Genomic DNA, 26,027 nt, shown 5'->3' with positions numbered 1-26,027 from the left:
CGAATTTATATGTAGTACAAGAGTATATTGGTTTTCAAACAGTAATATAGGCATTATAAGCATTGTTTCACTCACTAACTCCTCACCATTCATGACCTTTTTTTTTCCACATTACCTGATCATCATTTCTGACTGTTTCTTCCTCTAATGCTATGTAAACTTTGTCCTCCACATTGTCATCGATTGGGGAATCACTCTGCCCCTGAATGTCTTTATTGGCCAGGTCACTGGTAACAGGTGAATTGCCGAGACAATGGCGTACAGGGGAGGGGGGGAGGTTATGCGGTGTAAGGCATTATTCCTGCTTGGCATCTTGTAGAGGAATAGAGGAAGGTGTCCCGTGTATATGTGCCAAAAATCACTTGCGAAAATTGAAAATTGTGCAAATTAGGGACCTTGCAATGTTGCCGCGTTAATTCACGTCACTGGGACATGAGTGCACATCATGTGCAGACGTTAATTCACGTCGCCAGGACGGTGCCGGTTAAGTATGTTCGTTCAAGTGCTTGTATCTCGATGACTAAGTGACATGGCATGATGTGGCTAGTGTTGCCGCTACGCAGCACTCCCATTGTGATCACACTAAGCTGGTTAGTTGGTGCAATATTCAGAAAGTTTGGTTTCTTTTAGACAGACCTTGTATATGGTAGGTGTGTCATTCAGGACTGATGTACTGGTAATCATATTAGCAGGGATAATTTTATGACAGTGGTGTGTTGTTTAGCAGAACATTTATGTTACTTATAGATTCCCATGCATTTGCGTAATCCATTTCAGTAACTAATTTAACACTTTCTAATTACAGCGAATGGACCTGGGTGAATGCCCCAAAGTCCATGACCTGGCCCTGCGAGCTGACTACGAGCAGGCTTCTGCGATGAAGGATTACTTCTATGATATTGATGTAGGTACAGTAACCAGAATTTGGTACTGGTAGCATGTTATAATACTCTTGTTTAACCCCTAAAGACCATAAATCTCCCAGCTCCCCTATCCCCAAAATCGCAAAAAAGGGTTCGATTTTGAACTTTCACCAAGGTATAAATTTGTTCTTACAGGTTTCATGAGCTTGAATTTACTCACCTGAAAACGTATGTTTCACTCATGTGACATACGGTTACCGCAATATCAACCTTCAAAGAATGTCAGTAATAAAAATTTTTATCCCTTGTATATAATGTAGAGAGAGAGAGAGAGAGAGAAAAAAAAAATGCACCAAAGTAAATTTTGGTCTTACAGATTTGAAGAGCATGATTTTACACACCAGAAAATGTATATTTCACTCACATATGTCTAATGGTTACTGCACAATCGACTGTCAAAAAAAAAAAAAAAAAAGTCACTCCTGACTTTGAGCAAGAATGAGATGTCATTGAGAAATAAGGGGGAATAGGAAGGTGGAGGGAGTGTGGGGAGGCATCAGGACATCAGGAGGGGGGGAAAGGGGGGGAATGTCTGTCACACACACCCAATATGGTCTGGAGGGGGTATGGGGGGGTAGTTTGAGTGAGAGAAGACAGAATACAGTCACTACTCATTATATGGTGGGGTTACGTCAGGTCATACCTTAATGTATAATGAGTTTATCATTAATTGGATGATTGAAATACATTATAAAAGGGGGGTTGCATCAACTCAACTTCCCAAAGCCACCTTCCCCAAAACAAAAATGACAGCCCACCTTAATCACCTCCTGTCGGTCCAAGTCATCTCCACGACCAAAACAAACACTCCCACATCAATACAGGCAGCGTTACTCACATACAGTTAATCGTTGCAACAACACAACAGTCACACGCGTAAGGTTGGCCTGGTGCTACGCAATGTATAGGCCTACTGTAGCACGATGCTTGGCTAAGAGGTGACGATAACGGGGACACACGTGAACGAGTGGAAAAGACAGGGTTTTGAAAGGGTGGGGGGACCGCAACTGAACCAAAACAATGCTCTGCATGGTGGGGCTGCTATCTTGCCTGAGACAAGCAACAGTCGCCTTGCATGTGCCTGGCACTTTGTACGAAATTTTCCAAGGGCGATATCGTTATAGCAGGAAATTCATCGCAAATCGGATTTTGGGGTGGAACTTTTCTGTTATCGTTGTAGCGAAATATTGTATACCAGATCAACGTATAACGAGTAGCGACTGTACAGGATCCATTAGGACAAAGGGAGGTGGAGAGATGGCCTGGGGAGGGGGGGTGTCCCCACATCCTGGGAGGGTTTTGGATCATGCCTCCCACCACCTGGGGGGGTCCCCACACCCTGGGAGGGGGTCAGATCATAACTCCCACCACCTGGGGGGGGTCACCACACCCTGGGAGGGGGTCAGATCATAACTCCCACCACCTGATCTCATAGTTCCTATTGCCCAGGTCCCATGTATGTCATAAAAGAGGCGGTGCTACCTACTGCCTCTGTACCATCGACAGCCATAGGACTGTATGCTACATTTTCCATAACTGTCGTTTGACAGCCATAGGTCTTTAGGGGTTAAAGAAATTATTTTATGTATTTGGCATTTATAAGAAAGACAGAAATTCAGTATTTGTAGTTGGCCACTATTTTGTATCTTACCTCATAATATTCTCTTGAAATATTCTTTCAACTACAGGCTATGGAACACCTGCAGTCTTTCATCACGGACTGTGATAGACGAACAGAGTCTGCCAAGAAGCGGTTGGCTGAGACGCAGGAGGAGCTGAGTGCGGAGGTGGCGGCTAAGGCCAACAAAGTTCATGACCTGGCAGAGCAAATAGGCAAGAAGTTGGCTCGTGCAGAGTCCCTTGGAGCTGATGGAATGGTTGAGGTTGGTACGGCATGGTATATAAGGTTAAGGAGAGAACAGAGTGGTTCAAGGAAGATGGCTGGTGGGTGCTGTGAAGGGCTTGATACAAAGCAGTGGACTGTGAATGGAAACTGCAAGAAGATTGTATGTGAGTGACATTAACATACAGGTGTATGACTGGAATGACATGAAAGTGAAAGTCAAGAGTGAGACCAGTAGTAATGGGACTGTTAAAGGGTATATTTACATGAGTTCCCTGCATGTCATAAAAGGGTCATTTAGATCATTGCAAGGTAGATTTAGAGGATTGGAGAACTCCCAGTCCACACCTTCAGCTTTGTAGCTTCTGTGACAACCCCTGTGATACCTTGCAAAGTTAACTAAGCATGTATGAGATAGAGTGGTGAAAGAGTGTTTGTGATTTTGAAATTAGGAGGTGGTGTTATAAACTGAGAAGTTAGATGGTTATAGTTAATGTGTACAATAACCCCTTCAGTTATGTGGCTCAATACAGTGAGCAACAATAGTCGTGTCGTGGTTTTGTCCGAAGATTAAATGTAACTCGTGAAACATTATGAACCGTCTGTATGAAAGACGACGGAATGTACCAGACGCTTAGCCCATTAGCATATGTTTTCACCAAATTTCACGACACGGTTATTGTTGCTTACTGTACCATTGAATTGTTCCGTGGAAATGGAATTCACACAAATGGTACCATAGAAGCCCATGTTATAAGGCTAATTGGTAGGGTGAAATCCAAAAGATTTTCCCAAAGTCTGTAGGCATAATATGTTACAACAGTGTTATGTTTCGTTTTCGTTTTTAAAGGCTCCAACATGCTTGCATGTGTCGGCCTTGGTCACCTAATGGCGGCGCTCCACGCTGCACGATCCATTGCAGCCTCCCTGTTCAGTCCCATAACCCTGAGGTCACACGTAATGACCTCGTCCAATGTCTTTCTCGGTCTACCCCTAATAACCCCACCCCCAGTATTAACACTTCTCACCTTCCTCACCCAATTATCATCCCCCATCCTCTCCACATGTCCAAACCATCTCAATCTACCTCTCCTCATCACAACACCAATACACTCCAGTCCCATCCTACCTCTCAACTCTTCCATCGTAAACCCAGCCCCTCTAGGTCTTGGACGCAGGGACGCACTACACATCCACCTAATCATTGTCATTTCTGTACGTCTGAGCCGGCGAATATCTTCCTTCTTCACTGCCCAGGTCTCACTACCATACAGCATTACACTCCTAACACATGCTGCATACAAAGACCCCTTAGCATGTAAGGAGAGTCCTCTCAATGTCAGGAGAGGCAAGAGCTCCCTGAACTTCTTCCAACCACTTCTCTTTCTAGCCACAGAGCTAGCTCTAGCCCCACCTCCAGCACACAACATGTCTTCTAAGTAACAAAACTCTTCCACACACTCAAGAGATTCACCAGCAAGTTCAATCCTTTCACGGCTGACAATCTCCACCTGCTCACTCCGTACACATAAAATTAGCATTATCTCGCAGTCTACCTCTGATACCACTACATCTCTTATGCACCCATTTATCACACACGCCGCACAAGATGGAATTACTTCCCACGCCCTTGTGGCAAACTGCACATGGCCACTCTCCCTCATCTTTGACAGTAACAGGTGTTAATATGTAACTGTATAACTAGATAGCTATAGGTAACAATATGTGAAACAGGTAGTTATGTCTGAGTCCTCCAGGAAGCAACAGCAACACATCCCCTGGTCTAGGCTAATCAAGAATGCCAAACCCCTCTAATCAGGTGCCGGATATATGACCGACACATACACATGCACACTTACACCCACACACTTTAGCCGGAAGCCAGAGGGGGATATAAGTCCGAAATCACATGTAGGAGGCTTAGAGAACCAGAGAGAGAGCCAGAGAGAAGGGGTTAGAGAGAGCCCAAGAATACAGTCGAGGGCAGAAGGCAGGAGATAGGGTCATCTGGGAGGTTTGCCATCACTCTACGTTAAGCTGTCAGTCATCTATCTGTCTGTCTATTGCCAGACGCCATAATCCCGTAAGGGGTGGCCACCTAACTATGAGTTATTTGTTTTACGGGGAGGGGCACTAACCCTTCACCAACCCACTTGTTGACACGTAGAGCACATATGGTTTGGTTATATGGTTACCACCTAGCTTTGTAAATGGTTTCCTGGCTTACAGGAAACCATTTGGCTTGTGACTCAATGTAAAGCCACCTGTACAGGAAAGAACAGCAATTGGAAGTGACAAGAAAGATGGGAGAAGTAGGAAGAGAGGAGGACAGGCACAGAAAAAGAATGATAAAGGCTAAGGAAAAAGTAGGCAGCACTACATCAATTGAGTGGATGATGGTCGCCACCACCCACACAGCACTTTGATATAGCTGTGTACAGTAAACTCTGTAACTCACCTTACTTACGATACACAAAGGGGGAATGTGAGAAAGAGAGAGAGCTATCAATTCACTTTTCTCGACAAAATACAATTTTACTTAGCAGCGGCCCACGTTACACTCCACTGGTGATAGAGGGGAAGCCATTAATCTGCAGTACACCTACAGTCTTTCTGCCTAATCAAACCCCTCGGCTACGTTTATTAATATCGGCGGCAACGTTGAACAGTGGTAAACTACGATAAACCATGTTCATCGATAGGTCCTCCTTTTTGCCCTCTTGAAAAAAATCCCTCCCCCAAGATCATTCCTAATTTTTATTGTGGTAAACATAGAACCTCTAGGGACATCACTGGGCACAAAAAAGGATTAATTAGAGTGTACAAAATGGTAAATAAATGGCGATCATTTACTATGACTGGGGATGGAGCAATGCATGGGTGTGGGGGAATGGTGTATCACTCTCACTTTTAATAAATAAAATACTCTTAGTACCTGTTGTTCCATCTGTGAAAAATTAAATGTTTCTGTAAATATGCATGCAGACGTTGCCAGGGTGATACCACCTGGCTGCCCCCTTTGTCTTATGTAACTTACGTAGCTTTCGCCTGCTTTCGGTTAAACTCATATCCATCTACACATCTCACTGTCACTTTTAATAAATAGTAAAATATTCTTAGAGTCTGTAGCTCTTTGTGAGGAAAATAATAAAATGTGTGTGGTACTTAAATATTCAGGCAGATGCATGGTGCCAGGTTGTCTGCAGTATTTTGTAACTTAAGTGCCTAGTCACCTGCTCTTTGTTCTCCTCATATCCATGCATCCCACTCTCACTTTTAGTACCATAAATAAGAATATATTCTTTGGGCCTGTAACTCGTGAGGAAAATAAAATCTTTATGTAAACATGCGCACAGATGCATGACGCCAGGCCATCTCCTTTGTAAACGTACGTAGCTAGTTGCTTGCCTTCAGTTTTACTCATATCTGGTGCCGTAAATCAGCAAGCAAAAGCCAGTTTCAGTATCAGTATTGGAGGGTAAAAATTATCCAGTAATCGGAATCGACTGTATAATTATGAAAAATATATAGACGTTTGTTTTACCCAATGATCCAGTGACCCTACACTTATTTCTGCACCATTTTAGGCATGAACTAAGGCTGTAATTATTTTTCAAAGATATGGTCATATCCCAGATTTTATTGACTTGTAAATGGTGAAATAGATGAACTAAAAAATACGGAATATTTAGAATATATTATATCACCATGGTTAGAAAGAAACATGAAAAATACCTACATAACAGTGTTTCTCATGGAGCTGTGGCAGACAGGTCTAAACATGCGAGTCAGACGGTATGCACACACACACACACACACACACACACACACACACACACACACACACACACACACACACACACACAAGAATGGGAGAGGGCAAATGTGGTACCAATTTATAAGGGAGGAAACAGGGAAGAACCCCTGAATTATAGACCAGTGTCTCTAACCAGCATGGTCGCAAAATTGTGTGAGAGAATCCTGAAAGATAGATGGATAAAATATCTGGAAGAGATGAATAGTTTGGCTGAATGTCAGTTTGGATTCAGAAGTGGAAGGTCATGTGTTTCTAACTTGTTGAGCTTTTACTCAAGAGCGATTGACGTGGTACAGGAGAGAGATGGTTGGGTGGATTGTGTGTACTTAGACTTAGAGAAGGCCTTTGACAAGGTACCTCATAAGAGACTAATGTGGAAACTAGAATATATAGGAGGACTGAAGAGGAAACTTCTGGAATGGATGAGAGACTTTTTGAGAGAGACAAATGAGGACAGTAATAAAGGATAGGATGTCTGGATGGAGGGAAGTAACAAGTGGAGTCCCTCAAGGCTCGGTGTTGGCGCCAGTAATGTTCCTGATTTACGTAAATGATATGGTAGATGGAGTGAACAGTTATGCAAGTCTGTTTGCTGATGATGTAAAGATCTTGAGGAAGGTAGAGGTTGAGGAGGATTGTAAAATACTGCAGGAGGATTTGGATAGGATACACGATTGGAGCCGGACGTGGGAAATGAAATTTAATGTAAAGAAATGTAAAATATAGGAAATGGGTAAAAGTACCAAGAGACCATCACTGAATTATTTGTTGGGTAATGAATTAATCACAAAAAGGAGAGAAGAGAAAGATTTGGGAGTGCTGGTCCAAGATAGTTTGTCACCAGAAAAGCACATTAATAAGATAGTTGGAGAGACTTATAAACTCTTGACTAACATAAGAGTAGCATTTCATTATATGGATGAGGAGATGATGAAAAAATTGATAGTGGCCATGATCCGCCCCAGGTTAGAATATGCAGCGGTAGTGTGGTCCCCACACAAAAAAAAAAAGATATAAACAAGATTGAGAGAATACAAAGAACAGCAACCAAGATGGTCCCCAGTCTGGCAGACCTGTCATACAGAGAGAGGCTGGAAAAGCTGGATTTGCCTTCCTTAGAGGAAAGGAGAAAGAGGGGAGACATGATTGCAGTGTTCAGGACTATGGTGGGAGTAGATAAAATTGACAAAGAAAATCTGTTTGTATGGGATAAGAGAGCAACAAGAGGACACGGAATGAAATTGAAAAAGTCAAGCTGCTTGAAGGATATCAAGAAATATAGCTTTCCTTACAGAAGTATAGACTTAAGGAATAGCCTGGACAAAGAGATCGTCCAGTCTAAAAACTTAAACGAGTTTAAAGCTAAATTTGACTTACTGAGAAACAGCGACGGAAACCCACGAGCATAGTACATTCTGTGTATATCACAATTAGGTATATTAGGTAAATACTTAAATATTTGGAATGACTTAGACAAAGAGGTGGTGCCTGAGAAAAAATTCATGTGTGTAAAGGTAGACTTGATAAATGTGGATATGGAGACAGGACAACACGAGCATTGCTCAATTCCTGTATACTACATATAGGTAAATACACACACACACACAGGCAGTGTTCCACCAATGGTATGACTTAGGTTTAATATTTACTTTCCAAGGTACAAGAGCTGTGAGCATTTTTATTTTTATTAATTTATTTATTTATTTATTTTTTTATTCAGATATGTATATATCCATCCATCCATCCATCATCCAATCCTACGTTGCCCCATGAGGAGCGTAGGAGCTAGGGCAAGGCAAGGTGGTCCTGACATTTAAGATGAGAGTGACCACTCACTCATCACTGAGTGGCATTATATGAGCGAAAACCCCAACCACTCCTTGGATATAAGCTTACACAGGCTAAATTTAATTGGAACACCTTAATTACCCACTTAACACCAGGCCCCATATTAAATAATTTAATGTAAAATTGCTTTCCCTTGCAAATGGGTGAATATTGAATGTGAATAATTAGTTTTTTTTTTTTTTTTCCAAAAAAAAAATTAATTCCCCTCCCAAATCAGGGGTGTACATTATATGGAAGGAAATGCATTATTCACCTCGTACTGGAAAATGAGAGAAACTGCACCTGGACCTTTTTTTCTTTGATTTTTTTCATATAGTCAAAGGGTTGCTCGGGATGTTTTGATTCCATAAGATCTTTAAAAACTGAGTTAGGATGATGTTAGTTGTATAAAATTTTTGACATTTCCTCCCTCATTTTATAACTGAAATCTTTTTCCATAACAGGAAAGCATGAAGCTCATGGAAGAAGTGGAAGACCTACGGAAGAGGAAGGCTTCAGCAGAGCAGGAATACCGCAACTCCATGCCAGCTTCCAGTTATCAACAACAGAAGCTGCGTGTGTGTGAGGTCTGTTCTGCCTATCTGGGTATTCATGACAATGACCGGCGTCTGGCAGACCATTTTGGTGGCAAGCTCCATCTTGGTTTCATCAAAATCCGTGAGAAGCTGGAAGAACTCAAGGTAAATAATGAATGCTGGTGGAGAACCTGTAGGAAGATTTTCTGAGATGCAATTACATTTTGTTACGTATAGGTATATTTGTATTGGCTTAATTGATGCAAATGCTATTATTTGTATGAACGAAGGTCTGACTGTTGCATTCAAAACACCCCAGATGCTGAAGGCAGTAGTTAATGGATGCAACTGTGGTATTGTGTGTATGATGAAGAGTATGCCTCATGAAACACTGATTTCATATCACAACCATCATATGGCAGACTTGTGGTTTCTCCCCAAACTTCAGCCTATGGCTGTTCAAGTCCAACTGTTGCAGATTTTTTTTAATGGAGGACACTTGTAATCTGGTGTATGGATTTTTTTTTTTTTTTTTTTTTTTTTTTTTTTTTTTTGTGACAGCAAGATATTGTCTACTCAAGGTGTAATTCTTGAATCATTTTTTCTTAGCAAATGTGTTTGTTTCCATTTCTTCATGCATGGAAACAGTTTGAAAGTGTTTTGATGCCTTTGAACTTTGCTGCTTTCTTACCAAGAAATTATTGTTTTAATTGTGGCTGAATATATTGGTAATTATAGTCAGTCTGCTGCTGATACAGAGCTGCCAGATGAAAGATGGTGGAAGTAACATCCTTGTAATGATACTTTTACTGCTCAGTGTATTAGTCATGCATAGACAAGACTGCAAACTTCCTTTGAATGACAGCTCAATAATTCCAACAGAAAACTGTGGAGAGTCGTCGTGAGAAGCGTCGGGAAGAGAGAGAGCTGGAGAGGACTGCACGCTTTGGTGAAATTGCTGACTATGATGTGACTAGGTGAGACATACAGAGTGGAGGTCATTGCGTGTGTGGTCTTTATTTTAAACACTATCTTTTGATACTCTTGTAAGTTTTTGATGAAGTACACATGCAAGTGAAAGATAGCTTTCATCTTACCTTTAAACCAGTCTTCAGAAGATTGCCAGGTTCACCAGGTATTCTCCCCTGGAATGATGTCTTTTTAACTTTACTCTCTGTTTTGACATTTAGCAGCATATGGTAATGTGTAGATATCTAAAAAGTCATCATCATCATCATCTAATCCTGTGTTTCCCCATGAGGAGCATAGGAACCCGTGGCTAGGCAAGTTGGTCCTGGCACTTAAGATGAGAGTGACCAACCTCACACATCCCTGAATAGTATTACATGAGCAATAAACCCCAACTATCCCTTGGATATAAATGTGCACAGGCTCATTCCGATTGAAGCTCCTTAATTACCCACTAAACCGCCAGGCACCATAATTTGGTTATATGGTTACCACCCAGTGTAATAAATGGTTTCCTGGTGTACAGGAAACCATTTGGCATGTCATTCAGTGTTGAGTCACCCATAGGCAGAAAGAATGAAAGAAAGAAAGACAGTAGGGGAATGTAAAGTCACCCGTAGGCAGAAGGAAGAGGAAAGAATGAAGAAAAGTAAGACAAGAGGAAAGAAGGAAGGAAGAGAGGAAAGGGCTGACACCTGAAAGCAGCACCACATCAAGTGAGTAGATGGTTAGCGCCCCCACCTATCACAGAGATATCTGAAACTCCCGACAATAATTCAGGATGTTAGAGATAATTTATAAGTAGAATGGTTGCACTGATGATATATTGGTTGGCAAAAACACAATTTTCATTTCTGGGTGTATATCAGTCAGAGAAGTCAGAAATAGCATTGTCCATAAAAAGGAAGAGTTTTACAGTTTCTACACTTTTCTCCAATATCAACAATAACGTTCTTTCATCAACAGTAATGTTCTTTCACACATATGATGCGGATTAGACCTACCATCCAACCATTTTTTCAGGTATTCCATTAAACTCCAAAATGATTTCATATTCCCCAGGTACCTGTTACATCATCCGTATGTAATTGGCAGTTCCTTTTGCACCATCTACTGCATACATTTAAGAGTATCCATGTACATGCTGATGGCTTATTCCATTACTTTTTCACCTGCCTCTAGCAGAGTCCATCACAGTAGTTACTGCAACAAACAGGGAAAGCAGTGGCATACCCGATCTCTGGTTTATGTATTAATTTTATACTAGGACAAAAGGAACCTTGTTTTCCGTACCTACAACTTGTCTTTCTGCTTTGTATAAGTGTCTGCTTGACTTTCCTCTTACATTCAGTAATGCAAGTATGCTCTTCTTGAAATATCATTAAGAAATTTTAGTATTAATAATTAGCACGTGTCAAGTGGGGTTGGTGGAGGATTAGTGCCCCTCCATGTAAAACAATTAACTCTAAGCTCTTGGCCACCCCGTTTGGGATACATTGCGTCTGGCAATGAATGAATGAATGAATGAACTTGGAAATTTCACACTGTATTGTACACTGTCCAAGGTGTCTGTGCTGATCATGACATACACTGTGCTAAGTGTTACTCTTCTTTCTTAACAGTTGGTGTAATGAGTCAGAATTGTTGATGAACTTAGTTTGACTCATGACAAGAAGGATCTGGAATGGGATGGGGAATAAAATACTTTGCAAGGTGCAAGATGATAGTATAAATACTTTGCTTTACATTTTATTTATTTAGGTATCAATGATACAGGACAGAGAAGCTGCCTAACAGGAACCACATATTACAATTTAACACACAACAGTTTCCCAGGTTGTGGTCCTGCAGCAGTTACTTAAACCATTGTTTACATGTGAGCTTATGTGAAAGTCAGTCCAGCGACTGTCAAATCAAAGGGGAGGGGGACCAAATCCTGGTCATACACTTGCATACAAAATTCATCCTTCCATCTTGATTGCATGTCTGTTCCTTAGTGATATCACCTTACCTCTCTTTCTCACACATCCATTTTCCATAGCTTTGTGTCCTCTTTTCTGGCATCTCAGATCTCCTCCCACCTTCAGACTTGTTAGGCTATATCCTTTTCATCACTGTTCACACCGGTTCTTTCCACATGACCACGCCATCAAAGCACACATTGACACTGGTGTCCCCACACTGCCTTGCCCCACATCTTTCATGAATCACATTATTCCTTATCCTTTATTTTCCATCAGTAGTTTAATTTTCCTTCATACCACTTGACTTTTATGTTCATGAATAGCATGTAAGATGGTGGAAGCTGATATTATGTTCGTTTTACAGTATTGATGATTTGCCCCATTCAATTGCAGGTCATATTGCACGGGTTACTATCGTTTTTGTATGGCTGTAGTTTTGATCAAGGGAGATTTACTTTGGTCATAAGGTTCATTTGTTCCTTACTAGTATCTCATATACATGGACTTTGCAAAATAGCAGTGGAATCTTTGGTTGGGTATTTGTAAGTTTTTTAACTCATTTTTTGACCAGGGACCATGATCGAAGTGAACGAGACCGATACCGAGAGAATGCAAGTAGTGATCGGGATCGTCGTGACCGGTACCGTGAAGGCAGCAGCGGGGAGAACAAGCGGCGCCGCAGGTCACGGTCTCGTTCACGATCACGTGAGAGACGCCGCCATCGTTCCAGGTCACGTGATCGCTATTACAGGTCACGCTCAAGGTCAAGGTCACGTGATCGAAGGTAAACTAATAAATGTTGGACTTTTCAAGGTCTGTTATTCTAGTTATCACAGAGATGTGTTTTCAGTAAGATGGTACTGATGAGTTTAACCCCCATGCAGCTGTTGTGGTTTCAGTAAATGGAACTCATTATTGCCACTGCCGTAAGTACAGTATAAGAAAGAACCTTGATATTGTGGTAATGATAACAGTTGGCTTGTTCAGTACCAGTAATGACACAGATTTTTAAGTAGCAGTAAACACAAACTGTTCAGACCTAACAAGTGCTGTCCCGTGTATTTATAGCTCCTTAGATACCATAATGCTAAGCCAGTGAATATTAAAGCTGGTTTGCCAGTGTAAGGCAAGACAGGAAAATCACTATAATTGTCTGTACAATTCTTTTGTCATTTAAATTGTTTTCCCATATCACCCAATCTACCAGTCCTTTTTCATTTCCCTGTAAGTGCAGCTTGTTCTTTTGCCCTACTTTATCACAACTTGCACTTCCACTTAGATTTTTTTTTTTTTCTTTCTTTTTTTTTTTATTATTTTATTTTTTTTTTTTTAGTTTGTTGTTATTAGATTTTACTGTTTTGACCTAAATTTTACGAGTACTTCCTGTTTAACAGGAAACTTCTACTTGTAAAAAGCTAATCTGATGAAGACACATGTATTTATGCGAAAGTGTTATTCATTAATAAAAACATAGTAGACCAAGAGTGAGTTTTAGAATATCCTTTAAAATAAATTTAGAGATGCATTTATATTATTGGGTAAGTGGTGCACATCAGCTCCCATGAAGTATGACACTTTTGCTTGGCTTACTTTTGTCATCATCAGAGGTTATTGTTGATGTGCAGAGCTCATTATCATTCACCCTACTCTTCTAATTCATAAGTTAGTACAGTACCAAACCTACATTCAGTAATTAGAGTCAGCTTCCAAGACAGAATGCACTTCAAACTAGCTTAGATACACTGTTGCAGTGCATTGCTACAGTAGTACAGTCAGCTCACCAATAATGCAGGTAATTTGTCAGTAACTTTAACAGTGGTATAGAAATGTGCGAACTGGGAACTGTAGAGCCAATGGAAACGACTTATAGTCAGGCCCCTTCCATGAATCATCCCTAATGACCTCACAGAGCCTACCCTGCCAACCTCATACTGGCCTTAATCCAATAGCTGTTACTTACATCATTTGAAGAATAGCATGCAACTGCTACCTACATCATGTGATCTTTTTTTTTTTTTTTTTTTTTTTTTTTTTTTTTTTTATACCCAAATGTCCACAAATAGCGTACAACGGCCAAACTATGGTAAATAATGAACTCATATCTGGTTTTCCTATTCTTTTCCATGCACTCTTTCATTTAGCTTATAAGAGCAAAAATAATTTTTGAGGAAAAAAAAATCCTGTTTTTTTGTGCATGGGGGGGGATCGACCCCGAAACCTAATGCGCAGTTAATGGGTTAAATGTGCCAAAACAGTGATGAACAGTTAAAAAAAAGGGGGGGGGGTTAGATCACAGTCACATAGGCCATCACACTGCACCACACTTGTGAGCCTCTGAGCAGTCATGTGGCCTGTGCAGTGGGAAATATGTCCATGGAGTGACATAATCCCATATTTAAGCCCACGGTCTGTGTTGCAGTAGTTCTGAGGACCTGAGCAAGGATCTTGCGTGTATTAGGAGAGCTGACTGTACTGTACTTTGGGTTGACATCATGGTAGGTCATTTAAATACTATATATACAGCACTGACATAAGTATAGAACTTGGTTACGATTTTGAAAGATTAGTTTAACTTTTATATCAGTACATTAGTGTAAACAGAGGCATAATCTCAAAGTGGAGGTTCAGGTTGGGATGATAAGCAGATGCTCTTGACATAGCGGCTTGCAGAAGTTTGAAAATTGATGCAGTAAACACCAGGCCTAAGACAAGGAGGCAACAATCAAAAAATTGTGTTATAGTTTCTGTCTTCTAGTCATTAATGATAATGTTGCTTGTGCCTAGTTTGGTTATAGGTAGAAGTTTGAGAGGTTCATTTTAGTATTAGAAAGTTGAATGTTTTCAGTGAAGAAAATGACTTGTTTTTTCTGGTAGCTGTTTCCTTTGAATAAAACTGCATTGTTTAACATTAACCTTAGCATATTAAAAGGGCGTTGTTATGCAGAAGGTCCTTAAGTTCATGCAGTCAATAAAATATTCATAATTCCAGTTTCTTAATCTAAGTTGGTTTGTATCGCAAAGAATGGCAAGATAACTTTGGGAGATGAGAGGGGTTACACAGTTAGTAGTTTTAGAAGATTGGTAGTGAACACTCGATAACTTATGTCAAATCAATTTTGTTTGCTGTTTGGTCATAGTGCTTCCTCAACCACATGGCATCATTATTGTGAAGGTGGTGATTCATTACACACTAAGTTTGTCACACCTAATCTGGCTGAACACCTTGAAGGAGGAGTCACGAGCGATACCGACACTCACGCAAATCTCGGTCGCGGGAGGAGGAGCGATCGCCCTCCCGTGATAAAGAGAGGGAGCGTGACAGGACATTACGAAGCGAGGACAGAAAACATCCATGTCCAGATCCTGCCACAGCTGCTTCTGTATCAGAAATCAAGATTGAGGCCAGGTAGGTACAAGGTTTATTTGAATTTGAAATTTGTATGGATGGTACTAAATAAAGTGCAGTATGATGAATGATGTGAGGTGCTTCTGTGGTAGGAGCAAAGCTAGTATAAGAGTGAGTAGATGTTTGAGAAAGCAGTTCATTGTTAGTGTTGATATATCATCCCAGACCCTTACCTGCATGTAAAGAATAGGGAGAGATAGGATTTACAAATGAAGGGAAGAAATGAGAGTAGAAGAACTGTCAGGAGCTTTCCCAGTGAACATTGGTCATGGATTCGTTCAGACATTGTCTGTCTTGGAATCCTACCACAACCTTACGGACAACCATCTGTGGGAAGTACGGTAGCATTATAAGTGTTTGATGGAGATGGTATGGAAAGAAAAAAGTGAATGTGAAAAATAATTATATCAAGGTGTATGAAATTAAGGAATATGACATGGTAGTTTTGGCCAGCAGTACAGGGTTGAGAGAAGAAACACAGTGGATTGCAGGACTCGGATGGGTGGACAAATGCTTGAGGAGGCTGAATTTTAACTATCTGGGAGGATGTAGGGTAAATATGGCAAAATGGAGTGTTAGGTTAAGGAGAGATTACTTCAGTGGGGAAGGATAATTGGGGAACTTGGTTGTATTTTTAAAGGTTAGGATGGTTAGTGTGGGTATTAAGAGAGCCTGGTGTGGAAGGATAGGGTTGCTGACATTCGTATGGAAGTGAAATCTGGGCTGTATGTGATGGGTTGCATGCTGTAGAGATTACCTTTCCCAGAAGAGCTTTAGGCATAAGAAGAGTGGATGATGTAACAGTGAAATTTGAGTATTAGAGAATAGAAGAAGAGCAACAGCTGTGAGATGTGGGATTAATGAGTGGAAGTAAAAAAGTACATTGAGGGGATATGGACTTATACCAGTATATGGTATGGTCATATACTGTACAGTACAAGAATGCTCATTGATAAGGTGCCAAAGAAAGTTAGTGGAAGTGATACTGGGGGTAATGTTAGTAGATCATGGCAAAGCATACTGGTGGGGGAGAAGGAAGTAAAGAGGAGTGTTTAAGAGAGTTAGAGGTATGCAAGGGCAGTTCTGTCATAACCATCCCCTACTCTCTAAGGGGTTCCAGGAGAGAACAAGGCATCAGAGAGGATAATTTATAAACATATCTTACCCTGTCTTAAGGCAGATATAAAGAATAAATTTAAAATTTGATTAATGGATGATGAGAGACTGACGAGGAGAGTGTATGTGAGCGAGGTGGAAGGGGGGAGAGGGAGGGGGAGGCTGAGGATGAGATGGAGGGCTGGGGTGGAGAGGTATATGAGAGAGGGGGGTGTGAGTTGGGAGCAGGGCAGTGAAATGGCAGGGGACAGGGCGACGTGGAGGCGATTTGTTTGTGGCCACCCCATACGGGATTGAGGCGTCTGGCAATAATAGTAGTAGTAGTAATCGTAGATTAATGGAAATGGTTGAGAAAAATGGTGGTAAATGTATTATATTTGGTGGTGGTTGTTTACCCCTGGTTGGGGAGACCCACTGCCCATAGGTAAGTAACTGCTTCAGAGGACCTGCATACAGTACAGTACATACACCATGTAGGGAACTGGTGCCCTTTCGTGGTAGATTGTGCCTCACTGTGGTTGAACTAGGATCCTTCCCATGGCAAGGTGCAGGGAAGTTGGAGGTTTGACTGTATTTCCATTGAAATGGGACACTTACTCATTCATCACTCAAATTTCCAGAATCCTGACTCCACCTCTTGCATAAGCATCCATTATCACCAAATATTTAATGTATACAACCCATGCATGTTCCCTACAAGTCAGCAAGTGGGTTGGTGGAGAGTTAGTGCCCTTCCTTGGAAAACGACCATTTCAGAGACAAATGGCCACCCCTTGTAGCATTTTGGTGTTTGGCTATAGACAGATAAATAGAAAATTTTTGACAACCCCCTCCCCTCCCTTCCCCCAGTCATACCTAGCATTCTGTGTAGTAAATATGCAGCCTCAGAGAACATCACTGGGCATAAAAAGGGTTAATTAGAGTGTACAAGGTGGTAAATAAGTGGTAATCACCATAAGGGAATGGAATAACATGGGAACTCGCTGAGGTCTGTTCTATCTCCACTAGTAGCCACAGTAGATTGGGCAGAAGCCATTGCACAAGTTGCAGTGCATTTAACACCACAATAAACAACTAACCTGCATTATTGTTTTTGTTTTCAGCACAATACAAATGTCTTACTGCTTTGAATACTCCCAAATACAGTACGGTAGCTGTTAATACACCAATCCAACCAGATGGATGAGCAACAGTATCCGTGAACATACGGGCAGCCGGTGCAGTAGGTCACTGGTTATTTATCAGTTACCAGGTAATAATGTTCCCCACAACGACTGACATACACACACGTACAATCTCAAAATGTAATAATGCTTTATGCATTTCACACTCACCTATGAAGTGCCCCAGTAGATACCAATGATTTTAGGAAGCTTTTAATCTGACTGTGGTAGTAATTAAGATTTAAGTAAAGTGGTCATAGAATTATTTAAGGTTAAACCTGACTAAAACAACAAGGAATTTTATGAAAAGTGTCCTGTTCACAAGAACAGAAATTAGTGGTTAGGAGTGGTTTATTGTGAGAATTTTGAATTCTCTGATAGAACTATATTGTTAAGAATGCTGGTTGTCTAGATATGATAAATATGAGAGAAGTGGGTCACCTGTTCATGACTGAGAGTAGCAGAATCAGTTTAAATATCTCTGGCTATGTTGACATACATCACCACAAGGGACTTTGAATGTCAGCACCCAGTGGCCAGTGTTCTGGAAGCCAGTTTCAGGAATTTCTTGCACTTTTTATTTATTTATTTTTTTTCCCCTCACCTGAATCTGGGTAGGGTTCGTCCATCCAGTCAAATGGTAAATAACTCACATGGAATTTGCGCAAATGGAGGGGTTACTGTATAGTTAAGAGGGTTAAGGATTTAGCTTGGAAAGTAGAACAGGCATAATATAAACCACATTTTAAGTATGCAAGTATTAGTAATGAGGATCAGCAGCCAGTTAGTGATGCAAAGTTTTTTTTTTTGTTCAGTTGACTTGACTTCTGTATATTTGAATACTGTGTGTGCAGATGCTTAAACCTGTGAGGTAGAGTCAGGATTTCCTTGAATGGTGAGTGAATGTCATGGACCATCACTGGCCATACTCTTGGTATTTTTCCCTCTAGAGTGCTTCCTTTTCCTTGTTTCGTAGACCTTACCAGACCTTATCCTAGGGCAGGAAAATTATGCGAATTAATATATCTTCATTAGCCACTTTTCAGCACTAATCCTGTAGTTGTATTTTCAGGGAGGGCAGCCCTGAAAATGGAGAGATCACTGATGGGTTCCGCTGAATGTGATGGGGTTGGTGTATTGCTGTGCTTGGTGATCTTAGGCAGCACTGTCTCTACTAACCAACGTCACAAAGCTTATGCAGTCTGATGGTATTCAGTGCTCTTAACTTGTATCAGGTCTGACCTGTATAATTATCATTGGAATTGCAGTACACAGTTTGGGTGTCTTAACCTTTTCAGGTTACAAGGGGAATAATATGTTACCTATATATTCTAGTTATACCAGCTAAGAAAGTTAATGAAATTTGCCCCTTGTGTATTAATTGCCTTGTGTACATTCCAGAGTTACTATTCTTTATTGTAATACATTAGGTGAGATGTCTGTCATTTGAAAAGTGTTTTAAAATGTAAACCTACGATCATCTGTCCTGTGCCTCTATCATTGCACATATTTTTGTTGCACCCAGTGTTAATTCACATTGGTAGTGTATTGAAATACAGTAATTGCTATTGTGTGGACTGTAATTCAGTTGTGTATCATGTGCAAGGAGAAATAAATAAATATTATATATATATATATATATATATATATATATATATATATATATATATATATATATATATATATATATATGTCAGCTGTTAATGCTGCTGTATTAATCATGGTTGTATCAGTTGTATAAGATCACAAGGTCCAGTTAACCTTGGGTGCAGTGTGTAGATATTGATGTGTTTGTATTGCAGTTCATGATATTGTAGCATTAACATTGTAGAAACCAAGAATGTTTAAACACTGCTGTGTAATTTGTTTGATACATATCTAATTATATATGTTATACTGTGTAGGCACCCTTAGAAAGAAATTTTGTTGGCAACCTTTTACTGATAATGGAGGGGTCGGTAATGTTATGTACTTGTCACGCATGTAAACACTGGCTAGTTACTAGTATTGTTACAACAAAGTTGATTGGATGTAAACAAATGTTGTGTCAAAATCCTAAATAGTGTAATTTATTTTGCAATTGGAGTTCTTGTAAAGTGAAACATCCAACTTTGTACGATTTGGGAGGCACCTGCTTAATTACGTTTTGTTAAAAGCACCATTCTTTGTATTCCTTTGGTATACACAGTATTAAAATAACTTTAGACAGAAGTGTGAATGATATTGCTGTGTTGGGTTTGTAAATATTGGCTGGCATTATTAGGGCACTGTTCGGTACAGTGATGGTCACTTTGAGGGGAAAGTTTTAGCCCCACTCTAGTTACATCAAATAATAACTTCCGTTTAACACCCAATGACCAGGGGAGTAATATTAATATTTTTGTTCCTTGTATGTTGTGAAAGATGACTAAAGGAGGTCAGTGCAGAAGTTTGGCCTCTGTATATTGTAGCTGCCTCACCACCCACTACTTCAGGCACAAATACCCTTGTCACTAACATCAGTGTTCAGTAGGTCCTCATTGTCAAATTTTTTTTCATGTTCCCTTTTGTCATACAAGTCCTGAATGAATAAGAGAAAAAAATGCCCTTTTATGTTCCGGTGCTGCCTCTGAGTTTGATTTACCAGTTTTCCTTGGTGTACTGTCCCAGTTGTATATAAAGTTGCGATACGAAGGAACACATCCTCAGGACATAACACAGTGGCTGTCTGTACAGTGGAGATGGAACTGGGGCCTTCTTCTCTTGTGACATGTATCCCTGAAGAGATAAGGAACTTTGCATCAGATCTCCCTACCCCATGTCAGTGGGAAACAGGGTTATGATTATATACAAAGATGAAACTGGATCTCACTCAGTTTTACAGTTTGGATTGTACTAAACAGCACACTATACTATGCATTTGCTTTAAGAGTAATAGTAATCATGAAGTAATATTAAGGTAGATTATTTAGCAGTAGCCTGAGGGACTGTGTGTACAAATTCGTCACGTACAATGTAATGTAAGGGATTGAACTGGAAAGTTTGTACCATGACTGCTCTTTAGTTTGGATGTAAAGAATAACCGAAAAGTAATTATGTTCCCATGTGAAAATAATGCAGCAGTATATGTTGAAATAAATCACAAATAATCTTTTTTTTTTCTTTCTTTTTTGTCATTCCTTTCTACATATTTTGTTGCATAGTTTTAGTTTGTTTAATTGAGTGGAGAACTACAGTATTTACCTAAACCCTGTATGTAGAAAGGGATGTGTTTAGTACTGTACACTATTGCGATGAAAAGTTAAGGGTGGAGCGTCTCAAATCTGATGCATGGAGGTGATGCTGTGCTACTCGGTGGTAAATGAAGAGGAGCTGTGCAGATTGGTGCAGAGCCATGCTGATGTGTGTGAGCACTTTTCCTTGACTGTAAATTCAGGTGAGAATAAAGTGATGGTTGTTGTGAGAGAAGACAACTCGCTGTGATGCTGATGAATGACAAGGAACTTGAACTGGCGAGGGAGTTCATGTACCTTGATGCTGAGATAAGAGAGCTATATGTACAAAAGAAGAGGTGGGGAAAATGTTTGAAGTTTACGTGGTTGTGTTCTATAGGTTTGAAGACGTTGCCAATAGATAATTAGATCATTTTAATCAGTGACTAGTTGATAAGAAAAAGACTGTACAGTAGTTACCTTCTGGTGCATGGAGAAGGCTGATGGCAAAGCAATGGTATCAGAAACAATCTGCAGAAGGGAAGCACTTATTGTACAGCAATTAATGAAACTTCGTAAAAGACGACACAAGTGGGTGAGGTTAGGGAAGAAGTGGTGAGGTTTCAGAAGATTGAGAAAAGGCAGTAATGGTTCCTTTGTACAAAAGAAAATAAAGAAGAGTGTAAGAGTTATGCAGGGATTGGATGGAGAAAAAGCAGTAATATTTCCTTTGTACAGAAGAAAAGATAGTAAGCAAGAGTACAAGTATTATGCAGGGACTGGTTTATTAAACATACTAGGTAAGGTGTATAGTAGCTTATATATGAAGAAGGTTCGAGCATGACAGAAGATAATATGTATGAGTAACAGAGGTTGTGTAGATCAGATATTCATTCTCAGATCTTTAGTGGAAAAGTTTCTAGAGAAGGGAAAGAAGTTGTATGCGGCTTTCATGGATTTGGAGAAAGCATATGACAGGGTGGATAGACTAGGATTGTGGAAAGTGTTAAAGAATATATGGAATAGATGGGAAGTTGTTGAATGCTGTGAGGAGTATGTACGATGGTGCGAAGGCTGCAGTGCGTGTGGATGGTGAACTAAGTGAATTTTTCTCTTTGAAAGTTGGGTTGAAACAGGGATGTGTCATGTCTCCATGGTTGTTCAATCTGTACATGGATGGGGTAATAAAAGAGGTACAAGGTAGGGTAGTGGATGTTGGAGTGGCCCTGGTGAGAGAGGATAGTGTTTGGAAACTCCCTGTACTGTTGTTTGCAGATGATACCGTGTTGTTGAGTGAAGACGAAGGGGAGCTGCAAGGCTTGGTGGATGAGTTTGAGAGAGTGTGTAAGAAACGGAATCTAAAGGTGAATGTAGGGAAGAGTAAAGTGATGGTCTTTGAGAGAGGTGAAGTCAGTGAATGTACAGCGAGGTTGGATGGTGAGGAATTGGAAAATGTGAGTACGTTTAAGTACTTGGGTAGTGTGATGAGTAAGGATGGAGGTTTGGAGGGTGAAGTGCTTGAAAGGGTACAGCAGGGAAGAAAGGTTGCTGGTTCTTTGAAAGCAGTGATAAGAAACAGGGAAGTGAGCATGGAAGTGAAAAAGTTACTACATGACAGTATTGTGATACCAGCTCTAACGTATGGAAGTGAAGCTTGGACGTTGTTGGAAGGACACAAGTCAAGAGTGAGAGCAGTGGAAATGAGTTATTTAAGAGGAGCCTGTGGAGTCACATGGAGAGACAGGCTGACGAATGAGGATATAAAGGAGCGTTGTGGTGTGGATGTGGATGTGATAGGAAGCGTTATGAGGAACACACTGAGGTGGTTTGGCCATGTGGAGAGGATGGAGGGTGAAAGACTGACGAAGAGAGTGTATGTGAGTGAGGTGGAGGGGGAAAGAGGGAGGGGGAGGCCGAGGATGAGATGGAGAGATGGGGTGGAGAGGTATATGAGAGAGGGGGGTGTGAGTTGGGAGCAGGGGAGTGAAATGGCGGGGGACAGGGTGACTTGGAGGCGATTTGTTTGTGGCCACCCCAAACGGGATTGAGGCGTCTGGCAATAGATAGATAGATAGAACAGAGTAGGGTTGGAAAGGATAGAGGGTGTATATGCTAGATCAGATAGTTTACATTGAGGGCAATAGTTGAGAAGTTGTATATTGCATATATGGATTTGGAGAAGGCTTGTGATGAGGGTGGACTGGTTAGGCAAACAATTAGCCTATTTGGTGGAGGAGAGAGTTCAAGAACATCAAAATTCATGTATGAGGACTGCTGTGCAGATATCATGGTGTTAAAGAAATTTAATGACCATTTTAGCATACTATAGCAATGCAGGTGAACGATAAGGGCACGTTATTGTGTTACGTTGTGATTTTGGCATAGAAAATGAGCTGAAAGTGAGGACAGCTGGTAGAGCAGCGGAACTAGAGTTAAATAGCAAAATGTACATGCATTCTTAAATTTTCTGATTGTGTGACACCCGCACTACCACCGGACAATCCAACCACTAAAATTAATTCACAATACGTGTATGTCGGGACCAACTGCCTATCCCCGGGTTCCTACGCTCCTCATGGGGCAACGTAGGATCGGGTGATGGATGGACGTGTATTCTATTTATATATAGCCAGACGTCATATTCCCGTAATGGGTGGCCGTTTGTCTTTAAGTTAGTTGTTTTACAGGTAGGGACACTAACCCTCCTCCAAACTGCTTGTTCACACGTAGGGAACACGTATGGGTTGGTTTTACGGTTACCACCCGATGCTGTAAATGGTTTCCTGGCTTACAAGTAACCATAAAGCTTGTCATTCAATGTAATGCTACCTGAAAAGGAAAGAGGAGTAACGAAAAGTGACAGGAAAGATGGGAGAAACAGGAAGAGAGGAGGGCAGACAGAAAAAGAATGACGAAGGTGAAGGAAGAAGTGGGGAACACTACATGAAGTGAGTGGATGATGGTCGCCACCACCTACCACCTATTCACAATATTACGTTATTGACAAACTCTCCAGACTACATGTTTTACGAGCATTTGCCGTGGCCATTCTGCAGTCATTTTTCATCGTTTTAGGGGTAGTACGTTTATCAGCCTGTAATGAATCCCTTTTAGCAAAGTTGCAGAGATCCTTGTTACACCCATGTGTGTGTACGTGTTATGTCTTTCATCCTTAACCGTCAGACAGCTCATTTCATTTCACCTGAGTAGGCTACAGTATAGGTTTACAGCTACAGCCTCTCAGCCATCCAAGGTTTCACCTGACCTAAGCACACTGTCACTTAATAGCCCGTACAATCTGCTTCATCCTACACAATCATTACCCCTTCCATTCGGGGACGTCTTTTTTAGTTTATTCTTGTTGGTGTTAGACAGCGTCATGAGCTTAGGAAGTAGAAGGGGGCCTGGGTGTCCTCTGGAGAGATGAAATCCTGAGAATACAAGTTTTCAAACTTTTTCAATTTGTCAAAGTATGAAAAAATATTTAGATTCTTACAACCTACGGTTAATATAGTTTTTTTTTTTTTTTTTACTGGTAATATAAAATTCACAAACGAAAAATAAATATTTGTTAAAAATTAATTCGAAATGCGAGGTTACGGAAGTTTGTTGACGTCTGTTTTCCGTGCACACGGAAAAGGGGATGGAAGTTCATGCAACTGGCACTTTAAGTCTTATTCACAGTACACTGTGAGATGGGGAGCGGGCTGGCTCAGTGGTTGAGCGTGTGACTCGAGATCGCGAGGTCGAGCGTATGCGCCTCGCCCAGGTAGCTGCCTTTGCTGGGAGAGGTAGCACTCTGTGTAACCCTAGCAAGGCTACTGGTCTAGCCCGGGGGAATAATCCCTCCTACCCTGTGACTCCATATACTGTATAAGTAAGTAATGTTTTATTCAATAATTATAAAATAATGGTGTTTGTAACAGTATCAAGGTCCAGTGTATGGTAATTTTGAGTTGTGTATGTTTGACCCTATAAATGTATCGTGATTTTTTTAGAAACTCATATTTATGAATGGTGGTCCATGCAACTGCTGTACGGTAAAAAGATACAGAAAAGTCACACTTTGCACTAAACTTTGTGGTCATACGCTTAAAAAAAAAAAAGTAACGTCCCAGTTGTGCAGTCGGCTTGTTCCAGGAATGGATTTCACAGTTTGTCGGTATGGGATATAGTAAGCGTGACAGGTAAGAATTAAGAGTGGTCATTAATTACCACACGGGTGCAGGTCTTCCGAATTTCCTATTCAGATGGGTCTTTCTCAGGCTGATCAGGATGTTGGGTTACAAGTTTTGGTCAGATAAGAATAATTGGGGGCTCCCAACGTTAGGTTTAGTGGCAATCCTAGATGATTAAAATCACAGGAGGTTGACGAGATCGCCAGTATGGAGCTGCTGCGGGCATCCAACCAGCGTCCCCCTAAACTAGGTAAAATTAGTTTGTTCTCTTTACGTTTTGTAGTCTAAAATCAATAAACAGTTACATATCTGTGCAGCACACTGTTCTAAAATTAATTTCCTTAAGAACGTGAGAATGTAAGAAGACATCCGCGCCCGTGTAGTAAAGTTTTCACGAGAAACGAGTATTTAATTATATTACTTTTGTCTTGGAACGATTTTGAAGAACCTTCATATGCTTCACATTTTCCCCCAGTACTTCAGAAGTCAATTGTCGCTCAGATGTGGCATCCCACAAATGTGAAGTCCACGGTTTGTGTAAGCATTGACCTGTTGTACCGCCATGACTACTGAATTAACGATGTGATTTTTTTTTTTTTTTTTACCCCTGATGATAACTATACATACCGTACTGTATGAGTGGTTTTACGATGATGGTGGTAATATGACTGCATTTTCTTACTGCAACTATATCGTAATTATAAAACACAAAAGGTTATGGACTTTACTTCTTTAATTGATTGTTTATTATAGTAGTACTCTAATATCTGTTTGAAAATGGACTTGTAGTAGATTCGGACGCCCAACATCCACTCATTTGATTTAGTGTTACGTTCAGGTGATACTTCTGTTAGTGACAAGCTAAATGAACCATATAACCAGATGAGCGCCTGGTAGTCTAGTGGGTGAAGGTGCTCATACCAGATATGGTCCATAAAAGCTGAAGCCCGAGGAGTGGTTGTGTGTTTATTGCTCGGCCTCCGTCACCTAATTAGATGTCAGTACTAAAGTAACCTTTCCTGCGCGCCCCTATACTCCTGAAGATTAATTATATATACAGTATATATATATATATATATATATATATATATATA

The 26,027-nt window shown here is 40.6% G+C and overlaps 1 protein-coding gene across 2 annotated transcripts in view; it reads left to right on the top strand.

Annotated features, from left to right (window-relative positions):
• The window catches only part of LOC145401008 (putative RNA-binding protein Luc7-like 1), a 33,078-nt gene extending 12,401 nt beyond the window's left edge, over positions 1 to 20,677 (top strand). For both annotated transcript variants that reach the window (XM_080273372.1, XM_080273373.1), the window contains 7 exons: positions 806 to 904; positions 2,612 to 2,806; positions 8,875 to 9,111; positions 9,829 to 9,923; positions 12,451 to 12,663; positions 15,109 to 15,285; positions 18,637 to 20,677. In XM_080273372.1, the coding sequence (XP_080129498.1) occupies positions 806 to 904; positions 2,612 to 2,806; positions 8,875 to 9,111; positions 9,829 to 9,923; positions 12,451 to 12,663; positions 15,109 to 15,285; positions 18,637 to 18,682 (1,062 nt within the window). In that variant the 3' untranslated portion in view covers positions 18,683 to 20,677. The remainder of the gene's footprint in view (positions 1 to 805; positions 905 to 2,611; positions 2,807 to 8,874; positions 9,112 to 9,828; positions 9,924 to 12,450; positions 12,664 to 15,108; positions 15,286 to 18,636) is intronic.
• Positions 20,678 to 26,027: the final 5,350 nt, after the last annotated feature.

The sequence above is a fragment of the Coenobita brevimanus genome, chromosome 54, assembly GCF_032717465.1.
Source record: "Coenobita brevimanus isolate Jiangsu-jjx chromosome 54, ASM3271746v2, whole genome shotgun sequence".
Taxonomy (NCBI): domain Eukaryota; kingdom Metazoa; phylum Arthropoda; class Malacostraca; order Decapoda; family Coenobitidae; genus Coenobita; species Coenobita brevimanus.
Note: the sequence above shows the minus strand (reverse complement) of the source record. Positions and strands in the feature narration are given on the sequence as shown.